Raw genomic sequence first — 26,522 nt, forward strand, 5'->3', positions numbered from 1 at the left:
AACAGAACAGCAAGAATATATATTTTTTGATGGAAATAAAATTGCCTACTGTTTCAAAATATGGTTTTATAATACAATGCTGTACACTCATTCCAGGAGGAAGAAGCACTGAACTAAATAGAACTTACTTCTGAGACATGAATAGGATTGCATTATTAAATTGCACCCCTCCCCCCAAAAAAACACCACCCAATACCAAGTATTGTATTTTAATAACCTTATTGGAACTAAGTATTTAAGGAATTACAAAACAAAACTTGTTGGGACTGCCTGACACAAACAATCTGGCTAGTTATTTCAAATCAAGGTCATTAAAAATCAAATCATTGTGTTCCTTTCTTGGCTACTACAACATAAAGCAGTGTGTTTAAGTACTGTAGTTAAGGTTAACACAATAAAACATTCCACTCCTGTACAATTATGACATTTCCAAAAATGTGCATTAGTAACAATATAAGCGTGGGCATAATTTTGTGTGCATGTATTTATACTGACTCCAACAGATCATCACAGCAAGCAGATGGATGGGTTATAGATTTCTAGAACCTGAGGGAACACGTTTCTCTGTATCAGCCAGTGTAGCATTTGCTGTGCAATGATTTACTACAATGGTACCTTGGTTTTAGAACAGCTTAGTTTATAAACTTGGAAATAGAAAGCTGCAAACCTGGACGTAGGTGTTCCAGTTTGTGAACTTTGCCTTGGAAGCTGAACATGTTCTGTTTCCTGCTGAGTGTATTCAGTTTGTAAATTGAGTCCCCCGCTGCTAATCAGAGGCTTCCTGTTGAGTCTGTTGGCTGTTGAGTCCCGAGCTCCCACGGAACACAGAGGTGATATTTGGAGCTTTTGTTTCTGCTATTTTTTTGCGTTTTTGCGGCTTTTTCATTTTTTTGACTGCGACTTGTTCTTTGTTTTATGGGACTGACTTGTGACTGTGGCTTGTGACTTTGTTTTTGTGACTGTGTGGAACCCAGTTCAGCTACTGATTGATTGTGTGACTGCAGAAATGGATAAAAGCCCCCCATCCAAACAATGACTATCATCCGTGCACGTAAGAAAAAATATTTTTTTTTATTTTTATCATCTACAATACTGTCTTTTTTATAGTACAGTACACTGATTATTGCTTTCATTTTATGGATCAATGATCTCATAAGATAATAAAATTCATGTTAAATTGCAGTTTTAGGAGTTGTTTTTAAAAGTCTGGAACGGATTGATCCATTTTGCATTACTTTCTATGGGAAAGAACACCTTGGTTTTAGAACGCTTTGGTTTTGGAACAGACTTCCAGAACGGATTAAGTTTGGGAACCAAGGTACCACTGTACTTCAGTTCAAGCAATTCAAACCATGATTCTTTAACTACAGTGGGTACTAGGCTTTGCAACAACAGGCCTTAGACATGAGAAACAGCTTGCCATAGTGGTTGATAATTTAGAGACATAACCATTCTTTTCCAAGGGGTACTAATATTTTAAAAATAACTTGCGGAGATGTCCTAAGGTCACATGGGCTTTTACAGCAGAGGAAGGCTTGAAACTGCTATACACACTGTCATTCTGTAGATTAAAGATGTGTTTTATTGCTAGTCCTCATACCATTGTTTATATTTGTAGACCAAAACACATTAGAACCCATATCTGAGTGTTTCTCATAAGGGCTACGAGACTAATAAAGGTAAAAGGTAAAGGTACCCCTGCCCGAACGGGCCAGTCTTGACAGACTCTGGGGTTTGTGCGCCCATCTCACATCTATTGGCCGGGGGCCAGCGCTGTCCGGAGACACTTCCGGGTCACGTGGCCAGCGTGACAAAGCTGCATCTGGCGAGCCAGCGCAGCACACGGAACGCCGTTTACCTTCCCGCTTGTAAGCGGTACCTATTTATCTACTTGCACCCGGGGGTGCTTTCGAACTGCTAGGTTGGCAGGCGCTGGAACCGTCCCACGAGACTAATATCGGCAGGCATTTGCTTGGTTCAGTAGTTTCTAGGCCTTGTTTTTCCTTTTAAAGAATTATTTACCATTTTTTCAGCTGTGTCTGGTCTGATAAACCAGAATCAACTAGTCCAGTTTGTTTCATGTGCTATTTTTTAAAATGCAATTCATATTATGATGTGCAGTTGAATATAATTCATTTCATACTGCAATCATCTTTTTAATTTTTTTTTATTAATTTTCTTTTCTCTCATGACAAATATAACATACAACTTACATAACATCTCTGCCTCCCCCCTTTTGGACTTCCCTCAACTTCCATTTCTGATTTATTAACCTCGTTAGTATATTCTCCTATTTTCTACAAATATCATATTTTTCCTTTTATTACATTATTTGTTCCCTGTCCATAAAGTTGTGAATGTTTATTTAAATCCTACCATCAGGTCAGTATTATTTCTTTGTTTCTGCAAGTATAATATAAAAGGTTCCCACTCTTTTTCAAAATCCCTATTGTCCTTTTCCCGAACATACTGCTATCATCTTATCACATAATATACATTTAAACTGTTTAACTTAAATATATCATTCTCCCTTCCATTCCTTTTTCATGTGTCATGTCATTTTAGATTGTCAGCATGAGAACAGAGACTACCTTTGATACTGATTTTTGTAAGCCACTCTAATAACGTCAGAAAGGCTTCAACTCATACAAGTACAGCGGTACCTCGGGATGCGAACAGGATCCATTCCAGAGCCGTTTGCATTCTGAATGGAACGTAAGACTCGATGGCACGTCTGCGTGTGCACGGGTCGCGTTTTGCTGCTTCCATGCGTGACGTCGTTTTGAGCGCCTGCGGCTAAACCTGGAAGTAACGCACTCAGTTACTTCCGAGGTTGCCACAGAGCGCAACCCGAAAGCGCTCAACCTGAAGCACATTCAACCCGAGGGATGACTGTACTTGGAACATGGTAGGAGCAACCATAAGGAACATGTTGCCCTTATGTGGCTGTTGACACATTTAAGGCAACAGCAGTTTACAACAGAAGAGCCATGCAATCCTTTGCTTACTCAAAAATTATGCACTCACGTACCCATATTCCCTTCCTACATTGGTGCCTGGGCAATGAGACTGCCTGGAACTTGGCAAGCCTACCCACCACAAAAGGCAAGAGAACACAGCATTACTGTGTTATGTGTAATGCTGGTCTTCAGGTCAAACTTTTGGAGCTGTTAACAGCTATAAGAGGCACTTTACAGTGCACAGAAATGATATCTCCCTTCTCAGTTTTGCTGCCGGTGTTTATCTTCACAGCCTGCGCTTGACAGTAGAAGGTAGCCTTAAAAGTTTATATTCTTTTACTTTGGTGGAGCAGGGTTAGAGTCAACATCACTTGGGTAGGTTCTCTTTATATTTGCTTGTTATATTTCCTTGTTAAGTGAGGGAGGTTGGGGGTGGCCTAGGGAGTGTTTGGTACAGTGGTACCTTGCAAGATGAATGCCTCGCAAGACGAAAAACGCGCAAGACGAAAGAGTTTTCCGTTTTTTGAGTCTTTCCGCAAGACGAATTTCCCTATGGGCTTGCTTCGCAAGATGAAACGTCTTGCGAGTTCTTGTGAGTTTGTTTCCTTTTTCTTAAAGCCACTAAGCCGCTAATAGCCGTGCTTCGCAAGACGAAAAAACCGCAAGACGAAGAGACTCGCGGAACGGATTAATTTTGTCTTGCGAGGCACCACTGTATACTGCATGCAACACTTATGTTTTATAACAAATGTAACTGGTCTGTAGAAAACACAACCTGAAAAAAGAGACAATGCACATACTTTTGTAAACAAAGAACATATTTAATAAAAACTATTATTATTATTAAAAAGAAAGAACGTAGCCCTAAAAGCAAAGGACAAAGATTCTGTCAACTGCTCCCCATACAACAGAGGTGGCTGGCTAAAGCCTTTAGAAGCCTATAAGTGTATAAACACACTAGATATTTGCTTTAGGTTTCTGTGATTAATTACACTTTGGGTGGGTGCACACATTAGTCAAAACTTATTAAAATGGTTTGGATTCAATGACCTTAAAAGAATCCTGTTCTAGTCCAGATGAACTTCCTGTAGAACTGGACATCCTACAATCAGAGAGAAGTAGTCATAAACTGAATAAATTCTAAATGTTATCTTAGTCACTGCTTAAACAGCAAGTTGAGAATTGAACAAACTGTACTTCTCACAGGATTATAAATTTCAAAAGTTAGATATTCCAGTTTATGTGTCACTGCTCTAGGCATGGGTAGAGCTTCTTCAAAAAGTAAAAGGAATGAACTATTATTTATCCCTGTAAAGCTGCAAAATGTTTGCAGTGCTGTTTGCAGGCTCAGGAGAGTTGGCTACTATAAGAATGGTTTTAACTCTAAAAACATTAATAAAATAATAATAATAATTTATAAAGTTGTGTTTTTTTTAAAAAGAAGTTTAAACTCATCTAGCAATCGGCTAGTACTGAACATGCTTTAGAAACTACCTTCGGTACTATGCCTTGTTAAAGGGCCCCCCCAAGAGTGCAATCCTAAATTTATCATCTGGAAATCAAGTTAAAAACAAGAAAAATGCTCAAACATTATATATCTCCATCTATGCAATTCCTTGCTTTGAGGGAACCACAATGGCTTGTATCCACGTACACCTATGTTATGGGAAGACACATTGCTTACTTTCACATACATGTAAAACGAGTTAATCGACTCTTTAAATGGGGGAAATTAGGTTGAAAAGTAAACATGGTAGCACAACTTGAAAAGGAGCTTCAAATGCAGCAAGTAAAATGGAAACTTTACAGCTCAAAAGGAGAATCTGCAGAACCAAGCAGATTCCTGTGTTATCGAAATGTTTCTAAATCCTCACTGCACCTGCTTAGACTGTTAGAAAGTCCTGAGGGATAGCTCAGTTGGGCATGAGACTCTTAAGTTCACGGTTGGGGCAAACTATTTGCCCCATGTTGGGCAAAATATTCCTGAGCTGCACTAGATGGTCCTCATGGTCCCTTCCAACTCTGCCTTTCTTAAAGGAATAGAATCATAGAATTGTAATCAGAAACACTAGGCACGGTCAGGTTCAAGAAACATCAATAATTTTACCACTATGACCCTCATTACCACCTTATCCCAAACTTGAGTATTAGCAACTGGACAGTACTTGTTACATGCTATCAGATCCAAAGCTTTTACAGAATAGACACACAGCTGCTTCCTCCAAGATGGCAGGCACCACGATCAACATTCTATGTCAATTTAAATGTGTTTGTGGGAGGCAGGGCTATGGGTTTGCTTTGTTCTTGTTTGTATGATGCGTGTTGTGTTTTTATTCTGTAATTTTACATTGTGAACCACCCTGAGATCTTCGAATGAAGGATGGTATACAAACTCAATAAACTAATAACAGTAAAATAAAATGCCTTCTCAATGTGATCCACTTACCACACCCAGAACTTGGCAGGGATCCAGAGAGCACGTGGTTGGATCCAAAGCTACACCTATCCTGTCCACATCATCAGGCTGCAAAAAATGACAATCATCCCACAAGACAGAGGGAAATGATGCATTGGACATCTCAGCTGGAAATGCCACAATTAATTGTTGCCTTTGGTTCCCAATATTACATTTTAATTATGTTGAAGGCGGTTTCTGCTTTGCTGATTTTACATTACCTGATTTCAGCTCCTGTGAAAAGCAATTTCTAAGTACTGTAAATAAGATATAATTTTTTTAACCACATAAGAGTACTGGAAGCAACTGCATAAAACACATTTCCCACAAGAAAAGGGAGAAGAGAACCCAGTACAGTGGTACCTCGGGTTAAGTACTTAATTTGTTCCGGAGGTCCGTTCTTAACCTGAAACTGTTCTTATCCTGAACCACCACTTTAGCTAATGGGCACAATTTCTATTCATCCTGAAGCAAAGTTCTTAACCCGAGGTACTATTTCTGGGTTAGTGGAGTCTGTAACCTGAAGTGTCTGTAACCTGAAGTGTATGTAACCTGAGGTACCACTGTACTAAATAGTTAACAAACTTCACCTAGTCATTTACTAATTCCTTTACTCATAGTTAGTGTGGGAAATTACTGAAGGATTTGTTTTCTAAAAAAGAATTCTAAACCACAGCAAGCCTTGTTTTCCTAAAGATATTCCTTTGGTGATTTCTCCACGCACCACAAATATTTTCTCTGAACATCTGCTTCTTAATTCTGGCTAGACAATACCCATCTCAAACAAAACTTTAACATTTACCGGTAATTGGCAAACTTACTTCCTTTCTCAAGACTGGCACTAATCACTTGACTTGAAGTTCAGCATTGATTAGGGACTGAGAAAAATCAGTATACTGCTAGAACTATCAAGTCTGCAAGGCTTCAGCAAGAAGGCAGCTTGCAAATCATACATCAGAGACTGACAGAATGAAGTGAAGCAAAGAAAGTGTTAGGATTTAGAAAGGTTCTCTTTTTCCATACCTAGCAAAGCAGAAATTTCAAAGAACATTAAACAACAAACTCAAGACATAAACAGAAATGCATCTGACATTAGTAATGCCAGGCTTATTTGAATAGCAGGAGGGGGGGAGCCCTGTGAAGCAAACTCAGGGGAGAGGAAACCCATTTCACTGCTCTCTGAGATGTTAATGCAAACATGCCCTTAGTAACTTTGAGCTCAGAACTTCACCAAACCAATGAAAGTGTATCTTCCTTGACGACCCTGAAGGAAGAACTGTACATCAATAGTTTCCACCAAAATGGGAAAGAAATATATACTATATCAGCCAGTATAAACAGCAATGAAAAAGATCAACATGTCAATTTTTAGACCTTTTAAGCTTGCTGAACCTGTGGTAATTTGCTCAGTTTGAAATTTAATGACATTAATAAGACCTAATCAGGCAGATGGTTTTGATGAATTTTCAAGATATAAGCTCAACAGGCATCATTTTGTAAGATAAAGAATTTTAGGCTTTAAATGGTGTAACTTCTGTTGTTGTTGCAACACACCTTAACTGAAGGGGCACCTCCATGACCTTTGGATTATGCAGTTACTGCCCTGAACCGTCAAGCCACACAGATCCTCCTTTGCGCCACTTGGGCCTCAGGATCTTCTGCTTAATTCTTGTTTATTTAACCAGACTATACACTGTTTAATAATAAAAAGGCCTCTAAGTGATTTACATAAAATAATCTTAAAAGATTACTGATAACATCAACAGACTAGAAAAAACAACACCAAGAGGGAATAGTAAGGCTATATAGATAAAATCAACAGATGAACAAACTGTAGAAAACACAAAATGAGGAGTGTTAAGTGCTTATCTTGTCAAATTACATGAAGTAGCCTTAGATTGCAGAACATGAGACTTACTGTGCTGTCAACAAGAAAGATTTGCAATACTTTGCATGTTTTTCTTGCAGTTAATGCAAATAGTCATCAAAAAATAGCACAGGTGTACAACCCGGCTTAGCTCTTTCAAGTTACTTATACCTCCTACTGGAATAAAGGGATGCATTCTCTTTCAGATAGTCCGAAATGTTTTACAATCAGGAAAAAAACATACCTATAACTCAGAACGAGTCAATCATTTGTTTAAAATTTGCTGATACATCAGAATAAAAGAACTTGAAAAAACCTAACTGTGGGGAAATGGAAGGAGAAGGACAACAATCCAGTCTGTAGAGTTACAGGAGCAAGAATACCTGTTTGGTTCACAGAAGGTAATACTATTCCATTCTCATTATTAGAGGTTCAACAAATTTGTTTTTCAGGAACATGACAAATGTTAACAAAGTGCAAAAAGTGATTTATTCCAGGCAGCCTCAAATAAAGAGGAAAGCAGTTTCTGCCTATGCTTTTACATTATACTGTATACATACTGCACACCACCCCAATATTTAATGAAAGGAAGTCACGTTTTATAAACAAAAGGTATGTTGAACAAGAAAAGTTATTCTAGATCTAAAACCTGTGATACCAAGATTTGGCATACCTATAGCCAGATAAGGAGTGACTGGGGATTTAATGATGTTATATGTGATGGAAGATGTAAATATTACCCTGCCTGATGGTTCAACATTACAATGGCAAATGTTCCTGAACATACAACATGGTTTATTTTTATACATGCCCAACGTTCTCAACTGCAGTTGGCAGGAACAGGTTGCCTTGATCACACCCAACAGAAATCCAACACAGCAGTGCAGCTTTAACTCTGGAAATTACCGGAAGGGATTAGTCACCGATATCCCTTGCCATTAGGCGGGTTTTGTGTGCTCACAGAACCAGTCCTATCATTAGACAGAATTGGAAAGTTGCCCCAGGCAACTAATGCCTGTGGGAAGCATGGGGAGTCCCTGAGCTGTTCTCCCAAGTCCTCAGGACATTCTCACCTGACTGAGTCTCTGCTTGTCGCTGGCCTAGCCTGCCTTGTCCACTTGGCCTAGTCACATTCATTCATTCAACACTGGCAGCAGCACTGGGAAAGGCCCCTGGGCAAGTGAACAGATAGAGGTAGCCAGATGATGCATTCCAGCAAGTGTGCATGTGTTGTTCTGCTTCTATAATGTATGCAGGTGCCACCATCACCACTGTCCCGTTACTCCAACATTGTCAAGTGTGTTTTTTAGTGGAAGAGCATGCTGTTGTCAGACCCAGCCATGAGCAAGCCATGCTGAAGTGTTGGAAGTAGCCTGGTGCAAGGTGTCTTGAACTAGCCCAGCCATTTCTCAATCTCAATTTGGCCCCTACACGTGGAGTACTTTTGCATATTGAATTCTAATGATGAAGGATACATGCAAGAGCCTTTCTTCTTTTTTTACATGTAAACAGCCTCCACTAGAATCTTGTAAAGTTTATGGCCAGGCAAAACAGTTAGTTTTTGGTAAAATAACGGATAAACAGTGATCATCAATTTTATAATGCTATCCTAGCTTATCAAGTTAGAAGCTTTAATCATGTTGCATTTTGGGATGGTTCTGAAGAGTCAAAGGAAGCAAGAAGCAGCCTCACATATTTATGGAAATCTGAGACCAGTCTCTTAGGAAAAAGTTTGCTGATCCCTGCTCTAAGTCAGTAAACTTTTTTGCCTAAGGTAGGGGCCGGTCCGCTGTCTCTCACATCTTGTGGGGGGCCAGACTATATTTTGAAAAAAAATATGAACAAATTCCTATGCCCCACAAATAACCCAGAGGTGCATTTTAAATAAAAGGACACATGCTACTCATGTTAAAACACACTGATTCCCGGACTGTCCGCAGGCTGGATTTAGAAGGCCTGAACTTCCATTTGAAGAAAAAGTCTAGTCACTTTAGACCGGCAAGCCTATGGTAGAAATATGATCAAACTGGCAAAGTGTATTGGAGACAAAACCCAAAATTCTGCTTCCTGAGTAGGGATTCCAAATCCCAGGCACCCAGGGTATATCAGAATATAGCGCTTTGTCTCACGATGTACACACAGTATACATGTACTTTGATAAGGGAACCTAAAGTTACTTTTTAACAGATTTAGAAGTTACCTATTGCTACAGTCTCTAGGTAATGTACAACTTATTACAGAACCTAACAGAACAGCATAATCATATAGCTGATCAGCAAAACATAATGTTCTATGCAATAATTTCTTTTAAAAAATTAATGTTCCAAAGCACTCCTGAAGATAAATGAGAAAAGTCTTTGCTGACACTGAAATGACATTAGATGAGCACCAAGACAAGTTTCTTTGGAGAGAATATTACACAGATGGGGGGGCATCACTGAGAAGGCTTTCTCTCCTGTTGCCAGCTTTCACACCTCAGAAGGCACTGGCACGTAGAGGAGTCTCTGACAGCAACCTTAAGGCCTGGGCAGATGCATATGTGAAAGAGATGTTCTGCCAGGTACTTGGGCCTCATGTCAGGCAGGGCTTTATAGGGTTAATATAGCACCTTGAACTGGGCCCAGAAAAGAATCAGCAGGCAATGCAGATGGGCAAGGAATAGCATAATGCAATCAGAGCGCACAATTCCTGTTAACAGCTTAGCTGCCATATTCTGCACCAGCTGAAGTTTCTGGACTATTCTCAAAGGCAGCCCATGTACAGTGCATTGCAGTCATCGAACTAGGAGGTTACCAGTGCATAGACCACACAAACTCAGAAATTTTCCCCCCACCATAAACTCTATTTATTGAAGCTATTTGTACAATTGCAATTTTACAAACGGTACAATACTTGCACCTCACCTTTGTACAATCTAGTCTTTGGTGCTTTTTATTGCCCCTCAAATCCCACCCTCATCCTGCCAAAACTTGGCTCCTGCTTGGACATTAAGGTAAGAGGGAACACTGGTCTTCTGAGAGATTTTCAATACTGGAAGAAGAGATAGCCACCGCCTCCAGCAACCAGTCAAGTTTCTGCTAGTGGTGCCAAGGCCACTCAGCATCTCCAATTGTGAATAGGTTTACTTCTCAACATTTGTTGTCTCCCCAGTATAATGCTTCATTTTCCACCAACAGGAATGGGCAGTAGTCATCAACAAAATATTCTGCAACATGTGATTGTGGGTCCCCATTTGATTGACCTGCTTTCGGTTTTCTGCCCTCCAATTTAAAATATCCAGGGATAGACTATCATCATAATGCAAGGTTACAATTTGCTTGGCCCCAGAGAGAATACAATGTAGTATTCACAATGAATGGAGGAAAATCACTTTGTAGATAGGCAATGGTATAAGTAGCAAGAACTATTTCAGGACATTCAGGTCCCTTACACATTGAATTTAGTACTAACCAAAGTTACTATCTGCCCTGATAATCATACTTTTTATTTTCTTTTTAAAAGCTATTCACACAATTATTAATTATGTTATTATTTATTCAGAATACCTAACTTCCATTTTATACTCAAGAGAGGCTCTCAAAGCATGCCTAGTTTTACCATTAGTGGATTGGCCATCTTTAACCTAGTTTGCTTGGCATTTCTTAATGTCTGCATCTCAAATTTTATGTATTTGCTGCAAATGACTAATCAAAATATTAAGTTTCAGAACTGTGACCAAAGACATTCAAATGACATGCTACTAAATTCATGAGTTTCAAGCCGTGGGTTATTTTAGAAGATGACTAATTACTTTGTGTAATCACAGAATGTTCGTCAAGGATTAACTATATACAAAGTTTCTAAGCAATTTGTTCATTTGTGGCAACTGCAAAATACAAAACTCAAAATTGTTTTCTTTACTCAGTAGTATTGTTTCCTTTGTTAAAAATAGAATCTACTGAAAGGAAAACAAATGCTGAAGTTAAGTGAATAAGAATAGCATGGTGATTTGCAGCTGAGCACACTAAGTATGATTAACAGTTTGCCACCAAGACATCCATCAGTGTTTAAATTAATATCTGTTCTTAAATTAGAGGACTTACTGTTCTGCTAAGCATGCACAAAATATCTAAGTATGAAACTCTCTTAAGGGCTTAACTAACTTTTTTAAAAGAGTGAATGATTTTTTTAAAATGCATTTCTTCAAAACCCATTAATAAATCAGAGCATATCACAATAAAGCATGTGAAGACTACACTTAAGCCTGTAGGTCAGGATATTAAAAATGTTAAGGAATCAGGTGCAAATTGCATCAAGATAAAGCAAAGACAGCTGGGAGACCAGGGTTCAAATCCCCCATTCAGCCATGAAGCTCACTGGGTGATCTTGGGCCAGTCACTCATTCTCAGCCTAACCTACCTCATAAAGGATAAAAGGGGGGAGGCTATGTGCACTACCTTAGACTCTTTAGAGGAAAGATGGGCTACAAATGCAATTAAACACACACACACACACACACACACACACACACACACACACTGTAATTTACTGAATAGCCATGACAACTGAACTCAGTATTATTTTTATTTTTATTTATTACCCACCCTTTACTGTAAGGTTCCAGGGCAGGTTACAGCATTAAAACATTAAAAAATAATTTAAAACATCCCGTGCCAGTACTGGCATGCACCTTTATCCTGCAGAAATCCATTGTCATTACTTAAGCACACTTTAATAATAAATCAAATCTGACATAAAAAAATCCATATTTAGTGGATGCCACACAAAACTGGGATACTCAGCAGGATGGGCCTCAAGGAGTTACCATATTGAGATATAATAATTAAACTGTCTAGGAGCAACGACTGCAAGAGCAATGCAAAAGAGTTCAATAATTAGAAATCTAGAACAGTTTCTTTTCACACACTTTTAAGTACTCACTTTATTACTAATCTGCAACACTAGTTAGGCAGACTAAAGTACACAAAACATGTTTACTTCTACAGAATACTGTGCTGTGAACACAGGACCACTAATCCCTTTCTGCAATGACTAGACCAGTGTTTCCCAACTTTTTTTGGGCAAAGGCACACCACGCTCTCAAGGCCCCGGGAGGAGGAAGGCGCGAAAACCTCGCGCATGCACAGGCCTTCCGCCTGCGACAGCCCAGTAGGCCGGCCGAAGCGAGCGGCGATGGGATGTGGGAGGGAGGGAGCTCGCTGCCCCGCGTGTGCCTATGTGGGGCACGTTACAGCCCCGTGACGTCGGCGCCACGCAGGCAGCCAGGCAGGCAGACGGCTAGAGCCCCGCGCTGGGCGGCCTCTCCTTGCCGCCGCCGCCCCGCCTCTCGCCGCCCGACTCGCCCGCCTCCCTCCCACGGCACACCAGGCAACGTCTCGCGGCACACTAGTGTGCCGCGGAACACCGGTTGGGAAACACTGGACTAGACTACAGGATCAAAAGTCCTATCACTATTAAAAGGTAAGCAAGCAGACTTTGAAGGACTGTCAATTGCAAACAGCAACACGTACCTTCACAAAATTTCTGGAAAAACTCAGAGAGGAGAGAGAGGATGCCTTGTCTTGGAAATACTTGCCTTGAACTTCCTTCTCCCCCCCCCCACTGCTTAAAATGTTGCTATTTTAATCCTTTTGCTGCCTTCCAATCTTAAAGTCAGCTTTAGACACACTGATTCTCTCTATCATTTTCCGTCCAATAAAAATCTGTCTATTTCTGAAGTACATTTTTACTGCAATATACCATCTAAGGAAGACCAAAAGAAAATGTCACATGGATCAATGAACTTCAAAAAGGTTTGACATTTCAGGCTAATGCCATCCAAAATCCTTTCAAAACTTGTCTATCTCCAATAGTCATTAGCTTTCCATCATCTCTTTGCCAGTTCGAGGAAATGTAAACCTTGTGATTAGCTGGAATAGAACTACCCTCGCTGGTGGCACACTGAAACATTTATATCCCATAGTTTCTCTGGGGAAAACTTGAAGTGCCTTAAATGGTTCTCCCACCTGCTATGTATTCTGCTCAGGGTCATTGCGAGCTTCGGCTGAGACAAAGAGACCACCCCAAGGTCATCTGAGCCACATGCCTACATAGAGACCTGGGGCTCCCCAGTTCTAGCTCAACTCTAACCACTACACCATGCTCTTATTATTCGGAGTGTACCATAAGGATTTTAGCCTCATTTCAGGCCTAATTAGGTCCTGGTCCCCCTCTGCCCAGGGGTGTGTGGGCCAATGAGAAGCAAATAGGAACAGATTTACCTATACCATGATCTCTGCTTGGGCCTGCAGGAGAATACAGTGGTACCTCAGGTTACATATGCTTCAGGTTACAGACTTCGCTAACCCAGAAATAGTGCTTCAGGTTAAGAACTTTGCTTCAGGATGAGAACAGAAATTGTGCTCCGGCGGCGCGGCAGCAGCAGAAGGCCCCATTAGCTAAAGTGGTGCTTCAGGTTAAGAACAGTTTCAGGTTAAGTACGGACCTCTGGAACGAATTAAGTACTTAACCTGAGATACCACTGTACTATGGGTGCAATAGGAGACAGAGGAGGTAGAAGCCTTTACAAGACCTCCCCATTCTGGAGTTCAGGGACATTTTGCCCCACAGGATTCCCACCTGCCCACCCTCGGGTTAGAGCCTTCACTGTGTAATTTGGGTAGCTGGTTGACAGGGCCGGAAATTATTTTTCTCTCCCAACCTGACTGGCCCGTGATTGGGTTTCCCCCCATTTCCCTCAGTAAAAATTATGGATTTCTTTGTTAGGTGGAAGACTTTTGGAGGGGCAAAAATGGCATTGGGCTGGATCAACATAGTAAAAGGGGAGCCTGAGGGGGAATTGACCATGGAACCCCCAAGCTCGGGTTGGGGTCTCTGCCTGGCTGAAATTCTCATCCCAGTCGCCCAGTAAGACCTTACCAGCTTGACTTGCACCACAACAAGGTTCAGCATGGGCTGATTCCCATGGAATGGGTTTGTCTCAGTCCAACCCAGTGGATTCTATTCCACCAGCATTGGGTAGTTGAATGATGAACTGATCCTGGCCCTACAGCCATGCCAACCCCTATCTTGCTGGCTGCCAGTCAATGAAGATTTGGCCTAATTTCATCTGCTGCCCTTCACATCATGCATCTACCAGAGGAGGATGAAAACAGTATCCAGATATTTGGGACTCACTCTGATGTAGCAAAGTATTGGAACTTTAAAGAAGAAAGATCATTTGAGCAGACATTTTGTTGGAGTCTATGCAACCACAAGAACCACAAGTATTTCTGAGACAAGAGTCTGGAGATAGATTCCTATCTGACCAATAGGTAAGTAGTTGCAGTTCAAGGCGGGTGATGAATAAAGATTCAGGCCAATTATACAGCCTTGAGAGGCTAATTCACACTTAATACTGGTAGATAACCCTTTTAAGCACTCAGAGTTTGGAACTCTTAACAGTTCATTTAATGTTTGCATTCTGTAATTTATATTAGTTTATAGAGAACCATATGCCAAAGAATGAGTGTGCACAGGAGGGAACACACACAACTCCATTGATTTCAGAGGCCTTCTCCATTGTATGAAATCTGAAAACCACATAATCCCCCCCCTTTTCCCCCAGGATGGGATGACATTTTTATTATGCCATTAACAGCATTCAGGAGGAATTTAAAAACATTCATGTTCACCCAGGAATTCAATGGCTGTAATATACTGTTCCTGGCAGCCTTGAAATTATTAGCTGCACTAACGTGACTATTTTCACATGTTCTTGTGTTTAAAATGTTTTATTTATATGTCTTGTTTATTTGTTGTTTGCTAGATGTCAACAACAACGAGTAGTAACCCCTTCTGAAGGGATAAGGTAAAGGTAAACGGACTCCTGACCATTAGGTCCAGTCGTGACCGACTCTGGGATTGCAACGCTCATCTCGCTTTACTGGCCGAGGGAGCCAGCGTACAGCTTCCGGGTCATGTGGCCAGCATGACTAAGCCGCTTCTGGCGAACCAGAGCACCACACGGAAACGCCGTTTACCTTCCCGCCAGAGTGGTACCTATTTATCTACTTGCACTTTGACATGCTTTCGAACTGCTAGGTTGGCAGGAGCAGGGACCGAGCAAAGGGAGCTCACCCCGTTGTGGGAATTCGAACCGCCGACCTTCTGATCGGCAAGTCCTAGGCTCTGAAGCCTAGGCTCTGAAGGGATGAGAGCTGCCAAATTACAGGCAAGTAAGTAGAGGGATTTTGTGCAATGAGGCTTCCAAGTTTGCTTGTTTTTCATTTTTAAATCCACAAGGGATACCTTACCCTCTCTGTGACTTTGTGTGTACTTTTCATTATTGTGACATAAGACACAGAGGTGCATCCTAGGTAAGTTCACTACAAAAGTTCAGAAACATAACCGCACTCCATGTTTGAGTGAAAAATACTGAGGCTTTTTTTCTGTTGAAAACTGCCAAAGTTTTGGAAAGTAAAGAGCTTAACAAGACAGAAGCAAGACCTGGACATCCAGCATTGAAAGGAAGTCCCAAGCATTTCACTAGGAGTGAACAGATCAGACTATTTCCCGCCTATATCCATTTTGCATGTTCATTTGTAAGTTTCATTTATAATTTGGTTGCCTTGTTCCTGTTTCTAAATTAAATCTGAGGGTTTTTTTACAGAAACATTATTTAAGCCATTTTAAATAGCATTTTATAATAAAACACATATTTTCTCTCATTGTAATCATTTAAAAAACATTTTGACCTGAAATATATATTGTGCATTTTCATACATTTTTTAGCCAAGAAGAGTATAACAAAAAAATTGAAGAAGTATGAAATCTGAACGATAATGGTGTTTTGGTTCACAAATTAGTTCAGGAGGTCAGAATGCACCAGTGTTGACAGATAACAAATTTCTCACACTTAGATATTGTTAGGTAGGTTACTGTCATTGCCTACATTAATATAAGATGTTATTTTAGAGGAGAGCTATCAAAACAAGCAGCACTGCTGCCATGGATTCTTTTATAGTTGAATACCCCACAAAACGCGGGACGCGGGTGGCGCTGTGGGTAAAAGCCTCAGCGCCTAGGGCTTGCCGATCGAAAGGTCGGCGGTTCGAATCCCCGCGGCGGGGTGCGCTCCCGCTGCTCGGTCCCAGCGCCTGCCAACCTAGCAGTTCGAAAGCACCCCCGGGTGCAAGTAGATAAATAGGGACCGCTTACCAGCGGGAAGGTAAACGGCGTTCCGTGTGCTGCGCTGGCTCGCCAGATGCAGCTTTGTCACGCTGGCCACGTGACCCGGAAGTGTCTCCGGACAGCGCTGGCCCCCGGCCTCTTGAGTGAGATGGGCGCACAAACCCCAGAGTCTGTCAAGACTGGCCCGTTCGGGCAGGGGTACCTTTACCTTTACCTTTACCCCACAAAAACCATATCCATTTTTATTCTAATTCATACATACTCTTCCAACCAGTTAACGTTTGTGTTGACACTTAACACACACTTTCAGTAATCCACTTAATGTTATTAGAGAGAGGAGCAAATGCCATTAAGAGTGTGAATTATTAAAGCTTAGTGCGACTACTAAGAAAGGATGACCCACTTACCAGAGCATGCATCTTCTACACTTCCACACAGCATCTAGGACTTCAGCAGTAAATAAACACTGAGAACAGAACGGAAATAGCAAAGGCTAAAAGTTGAGGGCAAAGTTCCAGCATCAGTGTTTGGAAAGATTAGTATCAATGCCTTTAGAATGCAACAGTCACTTTCAAATATCTTAACGGAAACAGTAAGATACTGCAGAAAAGATGATCACAGAAGGAACAAGATTACAGATGTGCAACACAACAGTAGCAATATACATATGTAAAAAAGGAGAAGTGAAGGTATGCGAACGCAGCTTCCTCTGCCACAGTAATTTTCACAATGTGGTTTTGTCTTTTCAGCAACAGGAACTGCTACAGCAGAAACAGTCAAAACCAATTGTGCACAGAGTTCTTGCTTTACAAATGCACAAAACTTCTTTTTAGATTACAGTCCAATTGCTCCCATCGAGCAACTTTCTTATTTACCGTATTTTTTGCTCTATAAGACGACTCACTTTTTCCCTCCTAAAAACTAAGGGGAAATGTGTGTGCGTCTTATGGAGCGAATAAAGGCTGCGCAGCTATCAGAGAAGCCAGAACAGCAAAGAGGGATTGCTGCTTTCACTGCGCAGTGATCCCTCTTGCTGTTCTGGCTTCTGAGATTCAGAATTTTGTTGTTGTTGTTGTTTTCCTCCTCCAAAAACTAGGTGCGTCTTATGGTCTGGTGCGTCTTATAGAGCGAAAAATACGGTATTTATTACAGCCACTGAAAACAGAGAATCCCCGGACTAGGAAATTTAAATTCATATACCGATAGAAGGGGCAAACACTTTAAATTCCTAATTTTGATGCTTCCTTCTGTAGTCAGAACCATGATATGGGCAATATAAATAGAACAATCAAAAGAGATATGGAGGTCAGGAGGAACAATGCCTTAAATTCACAATGCCTGCAATGTGTGGAGCGCTGAAAGCAGCAATATACTGGGAAAGACAGACTAAAGCCAGAAGTTTAACTAATTAATAATCATCATCATCATCATCTGGAGTGAAAAACGAAAATGAAAGTCCTAAAAAGACTGCATAATTATAGTAGTCGCTAAAAGACCAAGAAAGTATTAAATGTGAAAGTCTTGAGACTGCGGTGAAAGGCCAACAAGAAGATGGTAAGAGGAACCTCCTTAGACATGAAGTTGCAAAGTTTGGATGTGGCCATGGAGAAGGCCCTTGTCCCAACTAAGTACCGTATCTGACTTGAAACTGACAAGAGCCTTTGCAGAGCTGTGTTTAGGTATTCATTTAATTACATGTAAACGTACGAGGGGGTCAAGGAAAAGCTGCCAAACCCCATCTCCTTCATCCCATCTACAGCTCTCCATGAGTTTGGGGGAGAAGGAAGTGGTGAAGTTCTACTCAGGAAAGCTCCTTTTGATAAGTTCCCCCTATTTTCCCTGCCTTAATCTGGTTATAAATCTCTAATTAGCACAGTAGAAGAAGGGGAGGAGGATGTGCTTCAGTACACTCTGCTCCCCCTCCTCACTTGAAAACTGGAACATGAGTATATAGCTGGCAGATTGGGCCATCTGGAAGTGCCTTGAGTCTCCCCTATTTCCCTTCTGACACAGCATCCCTAGAAGCATAGCTAGCTGCAAACTAACACAAAAATGCAGGAAAGATTTGTGGCAGAAGAGGTGGAGGGGCAGGAGAGGCTGTTTACTTCAATTCCATAATTCATATTCAAAACAAAACAGCACCAGACACACAGTAACTTAGAACACACAGCTGTGTTTCCCCTACTTATTGTATTCCTTGTGCTCTCTCTATATCCAGGGATCTAATGTGGGATTGAAAGGTCCATACAGTATATTTTTGCATTGCCTTAAGCTCTAGCACTTGAAACAGAATTTATTCAGCAGACTTTGTATTTTAGGAGACTAAACATGAGAAGATAGCACTTTTATTTCTTTTAAACTTTCCTGTGGCAAAGGCACAAACATGATGGGAACAAGTCCCTCATTTGTCATCTTCGCTGCAATTCCATGTGTACGTTATGTGCAGGCTGCTTGACAGCTTCTGCAGTTGCGAAAGCAAACTGCCATATGGCTAGTCAACTACAGAGGGCACCTTGGGATTTAGTTTGGTTAAGGGCCAACTGTTAGCTTCCCTTTGTATTCCCCCCCCCAACTGAAATTCTATTCCCAAAATATATTCCTTGCAAATACAGACACACATAAATACTGAAACATTGTGGTTATACTAACTGCATTTGCTCTCTTTCACAAGAAATCACACCCTGCAGTGCTGGGCTGGTACAATACAATTGCCACCTCTATAGCTATTTATTCAGCTGTGAAGACAAATTTCAAAGTAAAAAAAGCCCCAGGGTCTCCTGTGTAGAATTTGATGCAGAGTGCTATTAAGAGTTGTACCGTGAAGAATCATTGGGTCCCCTGTAAATCTGTTCCAACTGAGCAAACCTGTAATAAAGTGGGAGACAGTCTTTAGCCTGCCTGTTTCATTTAAAGAAAATCTTTCAGATCTTGTGCTTTGTGGCAGAATTCTATTTTATTTCTGACCCCTTCTCACCCAAGGTTTTCTCCCACCCCCCAAGCAAGTTTACTCCAAGTTTTCTTTTTCCTTTTAAATTGCACTGCTTGCTTGGAATTAGCAATAACAGTGTTCTTATAAGGGGAGATAATCTCCAAATGCACCGAACCCCTTCCTATATAGGAACACCGATCCCATGGCCTGCAGAACATGTGTGTATAGCACATATGTAGGAGCAAGGATTGAGAGATTTTATCTACAATCAGCAGTTTCTTAATTCTTCAAAGAGGCAATTTCTATCCCTAAATGAAGGCTAGAATAAAGCAGAGAAGGTTAATATAGTAGCGACACAGACACTCAAGAGCTTGTCTGATAATATTATGGTTCCCTAAGGCAAATCCTATCAATACAGGTGACTCCCCAGTTACGTGGGGGTTACATTCCAGGCCCCCGTGTGCATAAGTGAAATTTGTGTAAGTGGGGAATAGCCTCTAAACGCCTGGTTTTACCTGCTCTTCAGCTATCTCCCCTGCTCTCTCTCCAATGCAGACCAAAATATCCAGAGTTGAAGCTCCAGGGCCAACTGCAGGCTGGAGGACATACAGGAAAGCGGCTGTGGAGGCTGCGCTACCCACAAGTCAGCTGTTATGTGGGGAGGCTGAGCAAGTGGGAGGCTGAGGAGCCTAAACCAACTCCTGCTGAACCTCTGGACACTTCAGCACTGAATAAATTCAGCGACTTTACATACGCTTTTCACTTGGCCAGCTACTGCAGAGTTAACTCACTTGCTACTAACATTTCACCTATAAATAAAAATAGACCACAGGTTGCTGGTACCACTGACATTTGTATTCTCAATGAACATTGTTCTTGACACATAGAAAGCCTATTAATAAACTGCTGACTGTGTATTTCTGATTTAGAAAGCTTTTGAAATCCAGAGATGTAATGTTGTTGAAGGCCTTTTTGAATAGTAGCTCTATATAAGCAGTAAAATACCCTGTACAAATATGAGTCAGCCAAGTGACTCATAAACCAGTCTTGAGAGGGATTGGCTAACTAAAAGCAAACTAGGTATTACTTGTAATGCGTCAGTACCAGCATGCTTCCTCTTCAAGTATCAAGCACAATTTTATGGGGAAAGAATGGATAGCCCTTGTGTACCTATGTCTCTAAGCAGCTTAAAAAAAATTATTTTTAAGAAACCAGAAGGTTGGCTTCTGAACATCTTGTCAATAGTACCAACACACCATTTTCAGAATACATGTCAGTGCCAAAAGCTTCCCCAAGCCAAGGCTTCCCCCCTCAACACATTTTTGATAGTTTATATGCCATTCTTCATTTAAAACAAATCCAGTGCAGATTAAATCAGCAAGATATGCAGCATCTGCTAGAGAATGGTATGTGCTTTAAGAATGCTCCGTCACAACCCCATAAAATGGAATTACTGAAGAAGAAAGCAGAGATAAATTAGCACACGTGTATATATCTATATCTATATATTTACTTTTCTTGGCTTGTTTTCTAAATGATTGCACCTGAGTTTCTTTCCAAAAAGCACCAAACAAATTACCATGAATCACTAGTCCAGGAATTTAGTACATCTTGCTGCACTCAGCAGCCAAAGTAATTATTATAGATCTACCTGTACATGAACATCTTACACTGTCAAAGGTACATTCGCCCAGTAATTCTACTGCTGCAAATGTGAGCGGCAAAGCCATAACTGTAACTAACTCTCTCATATGTAATTCAGTTAAAAAGGCATTCAGTATTTCTTTTGATCTATATATGGAAAGTGGCTGGGGTTGTTTTTTTTCCTGTTGAAAATAATACCATATGCTTTCCTTGCTGGTCTCAATCCAAGAAAATGGATAAGGAGCTTGAAGTGCAAATTGCTAAAGTGGAAATTGCTAAACAAGCAGAAGATAAGATCTCAAGTGCAACTCACTGATACACAGGATGGGGGCAGGGAGAGAGAGTATCTGCAGTAGCATCTGGCTAGACTAATTTCCTTGGGGAGGCAAATACCTATATTGCAGTTAGAAGTCAGTGTTCAGAAGGATGGCAGTACCAAAAAGAGACCACTCCTAAAATAAGGTTATCTGCAGTGTGAAAAACCTGTGTTTTTATAATCAAGTAATTATAAACCAAGTGTCAGAAAACATGGACAATATATTTACTGCATATACTATGAGGATCTCATCCTGACACCCAGGAGTGGCTGGACTGGATAACAACTTGAGCCTCTGACTTGTTTGTTACATCCCCTAGCATGGGGCACCACAAAGAAGGCTAAGGCTTGTACTGTCTCAGTTAGTGCTGGTGTTTGCTTGATTAAAGATAAAAACCGAGTATAAATAGGTGAATTATCTGGATGGCAAGATCCAGGTTTGGGACAAGTGCTCTTTTGTGAGAGAACCCAAGCAGAGATTTAAAATCACAAACATGCAGCAAAGTCAAATGCAAAAATATAGGCTGTTTAACCTTTAAAATATCCCCTTCTAAGTTGCTTCCAAAGTTCCCCTCTTCCCTTAACAGAGAAAGAGACCATACACTGGTAAGTTAAAATTGGTTTACTTACAAACCAAGGTCAGATTTCCATACAGCAGTTAAGAACGCATAGTCAGTAAAACACAGGTTCCAAAAGTGATAAATGTTTCAAAATTATTTGTATAGAAACACAAAGATAGCTTGCTTAAGCCATGGGGTCTTAGTTTGGAGTGACCATCTTAAGACCTCCTTATTGGTAGAGTTCACATGGTGGAATGAGAAGAACAAAGGCTTGATAACCATCCTTCTCAAGGTGAGGTGGAATGACCTGGTAGCACAGCTTACTCTATGGTCTTAACCCCTTCTTGCATTAATTAACTGTAAGCATGTTGGTTATATGAGGCTGCTAATCCAACAGTTAAGAGTTTCGCTAAAGAATTTCTATCTTAAATATTGACACTTATTATTTTGAAAAGAAATCTAAGGCTGCAAACACAAGCACATTCCTCAATGTAACATGCATAGGGTTACACTGTAAATCCACGAAGCATAATAAAAGACTGAAGATCTTCAGAGCAACTGTCATTACAGAGCCACCTCAATGTCCAACGAACACCAGGGGTGACAATTCCACAGCAAGGGATGCAGCTTCAAAACAGAAACCACAACAGCAACTGCCTAGAAAACAGGCACTGCTTTTTCTTTCTAAATTCCAAAAGATGAATGAAGTCACCTTCACAGTTCATTATTCTGGTGTTTTACAGGCAGCAGCTCACCTCATTCCCTGCACCCAACTACTGAAAGCAATGTGAGAGAAAGTTCTTCCCCAACCCACTCCTGGGGCAGACTTCTACACATCCTCCTCCGATTCTCCAAGAAGTCAGGGAGAGAGGAAGCTATGTATCTATTATTGACATTTCAGGGCTCACTAGGTAAAGGTACCCCTGATCGCTAGGTCCAGTCACAGAAGACTCGGGGGTTGCATGTTCATCTCGCTCTATAGGCCGAGGGAGCCGGCGTTTGTCCACAGACAGCTTCCGGGTCATGTGGCCAGCATGACTAAGCCACTTCTGGCGAACCAGAGCAGCACACAGAAATGCCATTTACCTTCCCACCGGAGCGGTACCTATTTATCTACTTGCACTTTGACGTGCTTTCAAAATGCTAGGTTGGCAGGAACTGGGACCAAACAACAGGAGGTCACCCTGTTGCAGGGATTCAAACCGCCAACCTTCCGATCGGCAAGCCCAAGGCTCAGTGGTTTAGACCACAGCGCTACTCGTGTCCCTCTCGTGGCTCACTAGTAAGAGGTAATTAAGACCCAAGTTTCTTCGGTCCTGGTTATCTACAGTGAAATTCAGATATGCACGGTGTAAGCTGAATATAATATGTGTTACCCTTTAGTCAGGAGAATACTGCAGGGTTCTTATATGGACTTCCTTCTCCACCCCTGAAGCCAGAGCAGCTCTCAGCAAAAAATGAAAGAAAGAAATCCTTTATAAAAGGAACCAAATACACTGAACTTTTCACATAAAATTATACATCATCACTGACCTACCATCGAAGAGGATGAAAGCTTGCAATATAATGAAAATAAAATCCAATAAAAATGGTCCCAAAGGAGAAACAATATTGAAAGTAAAAAGATTAGATTCTCTTTGCACCTTACAAAGGACTGATGATTATGGGAAACAATGTGTGCTAGGAGCCAAAGTAAATTGGTTTTATGCTCTAGATTCAACCAAATGCCACAATGAAAGTTGGGAAGGCAGAATAAATTTAAGATAGGAAAAAGATCAGGCCACCCCAGTGTATTCCCCCCCCCCCATCAACAGCTTTCTATTTGCATCAGACACACCACTTTTGTGGCTCACACTGGGCCAGAAGCATAAAGCACAACTGGAATCACAGAATCGTAGAGCTGGAAGGCTCCCCAGGGATAATTCTAGCCCAACCTGAATGATGGAAAGCAGTTGTGTGCTTTAAGTTCACAAGCTCTCTCTCCACTGCAAGGAATTACACCTAGGCAGTTGTTCATGGCTCCCATTTCCATATACAGTGGTACCTCGCAAGACGAATGCCTCGCAAGACAAAAAACTCACGAGACGAAAGGGTTTTTTGTTTTTTGAGCTGCTTCGCAAGACGATTTTCCCTATGGGCTTGCTTCGCAAGACGGAAACGTCTTGCAAGTTTGTTTCCTTTTTCTTAACACTGCTAATACAGTTGCGACTTGACTTCGAGGAGCAACTCATAGAACGCGGTGTGGTAGCCTTTTTTGAGGTTTTTAAAGACTTTGGTGATTTTTGAAGCTTTTCCAAAACTTTCCCGACACCGTGCTTCGCAAGACGAAAAAAATTGCAAGACGACAAAACTCGCGGAACGAATTAATTGCGTCTTGCGAGGCACCACTGTACCACAGATTCACTTGCAACATCCGAGAAATGCCTCAAGGAGAATCAAGAACCTGCATCCAGAAGGTTTTCTAGAGAAACAACAATGACAGCACAGTGGATTATACAAATATTAGCCAGAGTGTGGCCAAAGGGTAACTGTAGTCTACCACAGAATCCTTGTGAAAGCATGTCAGATCGCTCTTCTGCAGTACAGGAGCAAGTGGAGCAATACATTTTGCTCCCCTGTTCTCTTATATCATCCCCCCCCAACAAGTCCTATTGATTTCAGAGGGAAATAGATACCTCCAACTTAGAATGATGCTTTAGCAATTTCACAAATTTATATCCTGCAAAATGAAGCAGGCACCTTCTAGATGAAATCCAATATGAAAGTTACAAAAATCACTGCTCTGGTTATTGCTATTCATTGTTCTTTTGTCCTGTGTCATTACAGTTAATAACCCTGCTTCAGACAGATGCAGTTAGACAGGTCTTTCATAAGTAAAATGAAAGCTATTTATTAATTGATTTCCTGTAAAATTTAAGCAAAGGAAACATTTTAAATGAATAAATGCCCTAAAGCAAAACGCAGCCAAGAAAGAAATATATTTTAAGAACAAACATTTGGCACAGGGATTTTTTTATCTTAATCCCCCCCCCCCCACCCAACATATTATCACAAAGAAGCAAATTGAATATTACGTTTCCAATGTGGCACTATAATTGGATCATTTTATAAAATAATGGTATGGACAGAATAAAAAGGAACCTGTAGACAGGACTTTTTATAATGCAGCATAACATAATTAGTTAAAGCAATCTGTTCAGAACTGCAGCTATCACTCTCTCTAATAACCAAAACAGGTGATTGAGTGCCAACAGGAACCGAGCCAAAAATACAGGGTCATTGTGAAACAAGAGGAAGATATCAGCATGATCAGGGAAACCATGTATGCAAACGTACTAAAAAAAAATAAATGTTTCAGCATCTAAGGAGAAAGTCCATCCAAAAACATTCCAGCAAGGCTTGAATATCCTCAGCAGTCACAGATTGTGAAACATCAGTTGGAAAAGAATACTGGAAATCCAGGTCTGAACTCTTTACAGCTTATATAACAAGGGCTGAGGAACCTTTTCATCCCAGGGGTTGTATTGTTTCTTGGCTGACCATATGAGGCTGCAGGTCAGTGGTGGCCATGGACAAAACAAAAATGGGCAAAACTACTCCCCCCACCCAACATAAAAATTACTTGTTTCCCCTTGTTTCCATTCTTCTATGCTTCTTCTCTCCAGTGACAACCCAGGAAAAGAGCAATCATTAGTTTCAAAGGTGACATGGGAAGAGCATTGCTGCCAAAGGCAATGATACCAACACAATGGATCAGGGTTGGCAGGCCACTTGGAAAGGCTTAACAAGCCAGATCAGCCCCATAAAGTGAAGGCTTCCCACACCTGACTTTTAGTATCTCAGAAGAGAGCATGGCCAACAATGGCTTTGCTCTACATTCACTGTCAAAAGGCAGTAATCGAAGGTGGGCAGACTGCTGTTGTGTTCACGTCCTGCTTGCAAGCTTCCCACAAAATAGAGATAGAGTCACACTGAAGCAAGAAAGATATCTCATTTAAGCCTCCAAAAACAAACCCCTCAAATTAGTCACAGGGGGCACAGAATCTGACTAGTGAAGCAGTGTTGAGGGAGGCTGTTTACTTCCCCACGATTTTTCCTAACTACCGTAAATCCCATGCCATTTAGCTTAACTGCCCCTCCCCACCAATCTTTGTTTCTGCCATGTAAGAGAATATTCCTGGAAAGAACGTTTTATATATATATATATTAGTCAAACACATTAGTCATGTACAGAACACAGCAAGTTTTGTACTGCAGTCCTATATCTGGAAGTAAACTACACTGAACTCAATGGGACTTCTGAGTAGAGGACTGCACTGTATCCGCTGATTGGCAGGCTGTCAGTTTCAGAACTACGTGCTGATTTTAAATGAGCTAGAAAGGCACATCTACTTGCAATGAAATGAGTGTTCGTGAGAAAATCTATTTATAGCTGTAACATTTTGTATGCAACATTTCACCACACTGACAAGGATCCCTGAAGAACATCCTGAAAAATACCATCATGTTCACAATTTGTTTCAGAATTGACTCTCCAAGTGTTTCATTAAGACTGAACTTCCTATGGTAGGTTAATCATGTTGGGTGGGCTTTTACTTTTTAAAAAAAAAAAAACCTCTT

At 40.9% G+C, this 26,522-nt stretch overlaps 1 protein-coding gene across 9 annotated transcripts in view; it reads right to left on the minus strand.

Annotated features, from left to right (window-relative positions):
• MCTP1 (multiple C2 and transmembrane domain containing 1) overlaps positions 1–26,522 on the minus strand; it is a gene marked incomplete at its 3' end in the record, with an annotated part of 173,270 nt that overhangs the window by 140,417 nt on the left and 6,331 nt on the right. The window contains exon 1 of one of the 9 annotated variants that reach the window (XM_082191350.1): positions 16,861–17,078. The exons of the other annotated variants lie outside the window; for them this stretch is intronic. Coding sequence (XP_082047476.1) covers positions 16,861–16,872 — 12 coding nt within the window. The 5' untranslated portion in view covers positions 16,873–17,078. Of the gene's footprint in view, positions 1–16,860; positions 17,079–26,522 lie in introns of those variants that run through there. 9 annotated transcript variants of the gene reach the window in all.

The sequence above is a fragment of the Podarcis vaucheri genome, assembly GCF_965113315.1.
Source record: "Podarcis vaucheri genome assembly, chromosome: 11".
Taxonomy (NCBI): domain Eukaryota; kingdom Metazoa; phylum Chordata; class Lepidosauria; order Squamata; family Lacertidae; genus Podarcis; species Podarcis vaucheri.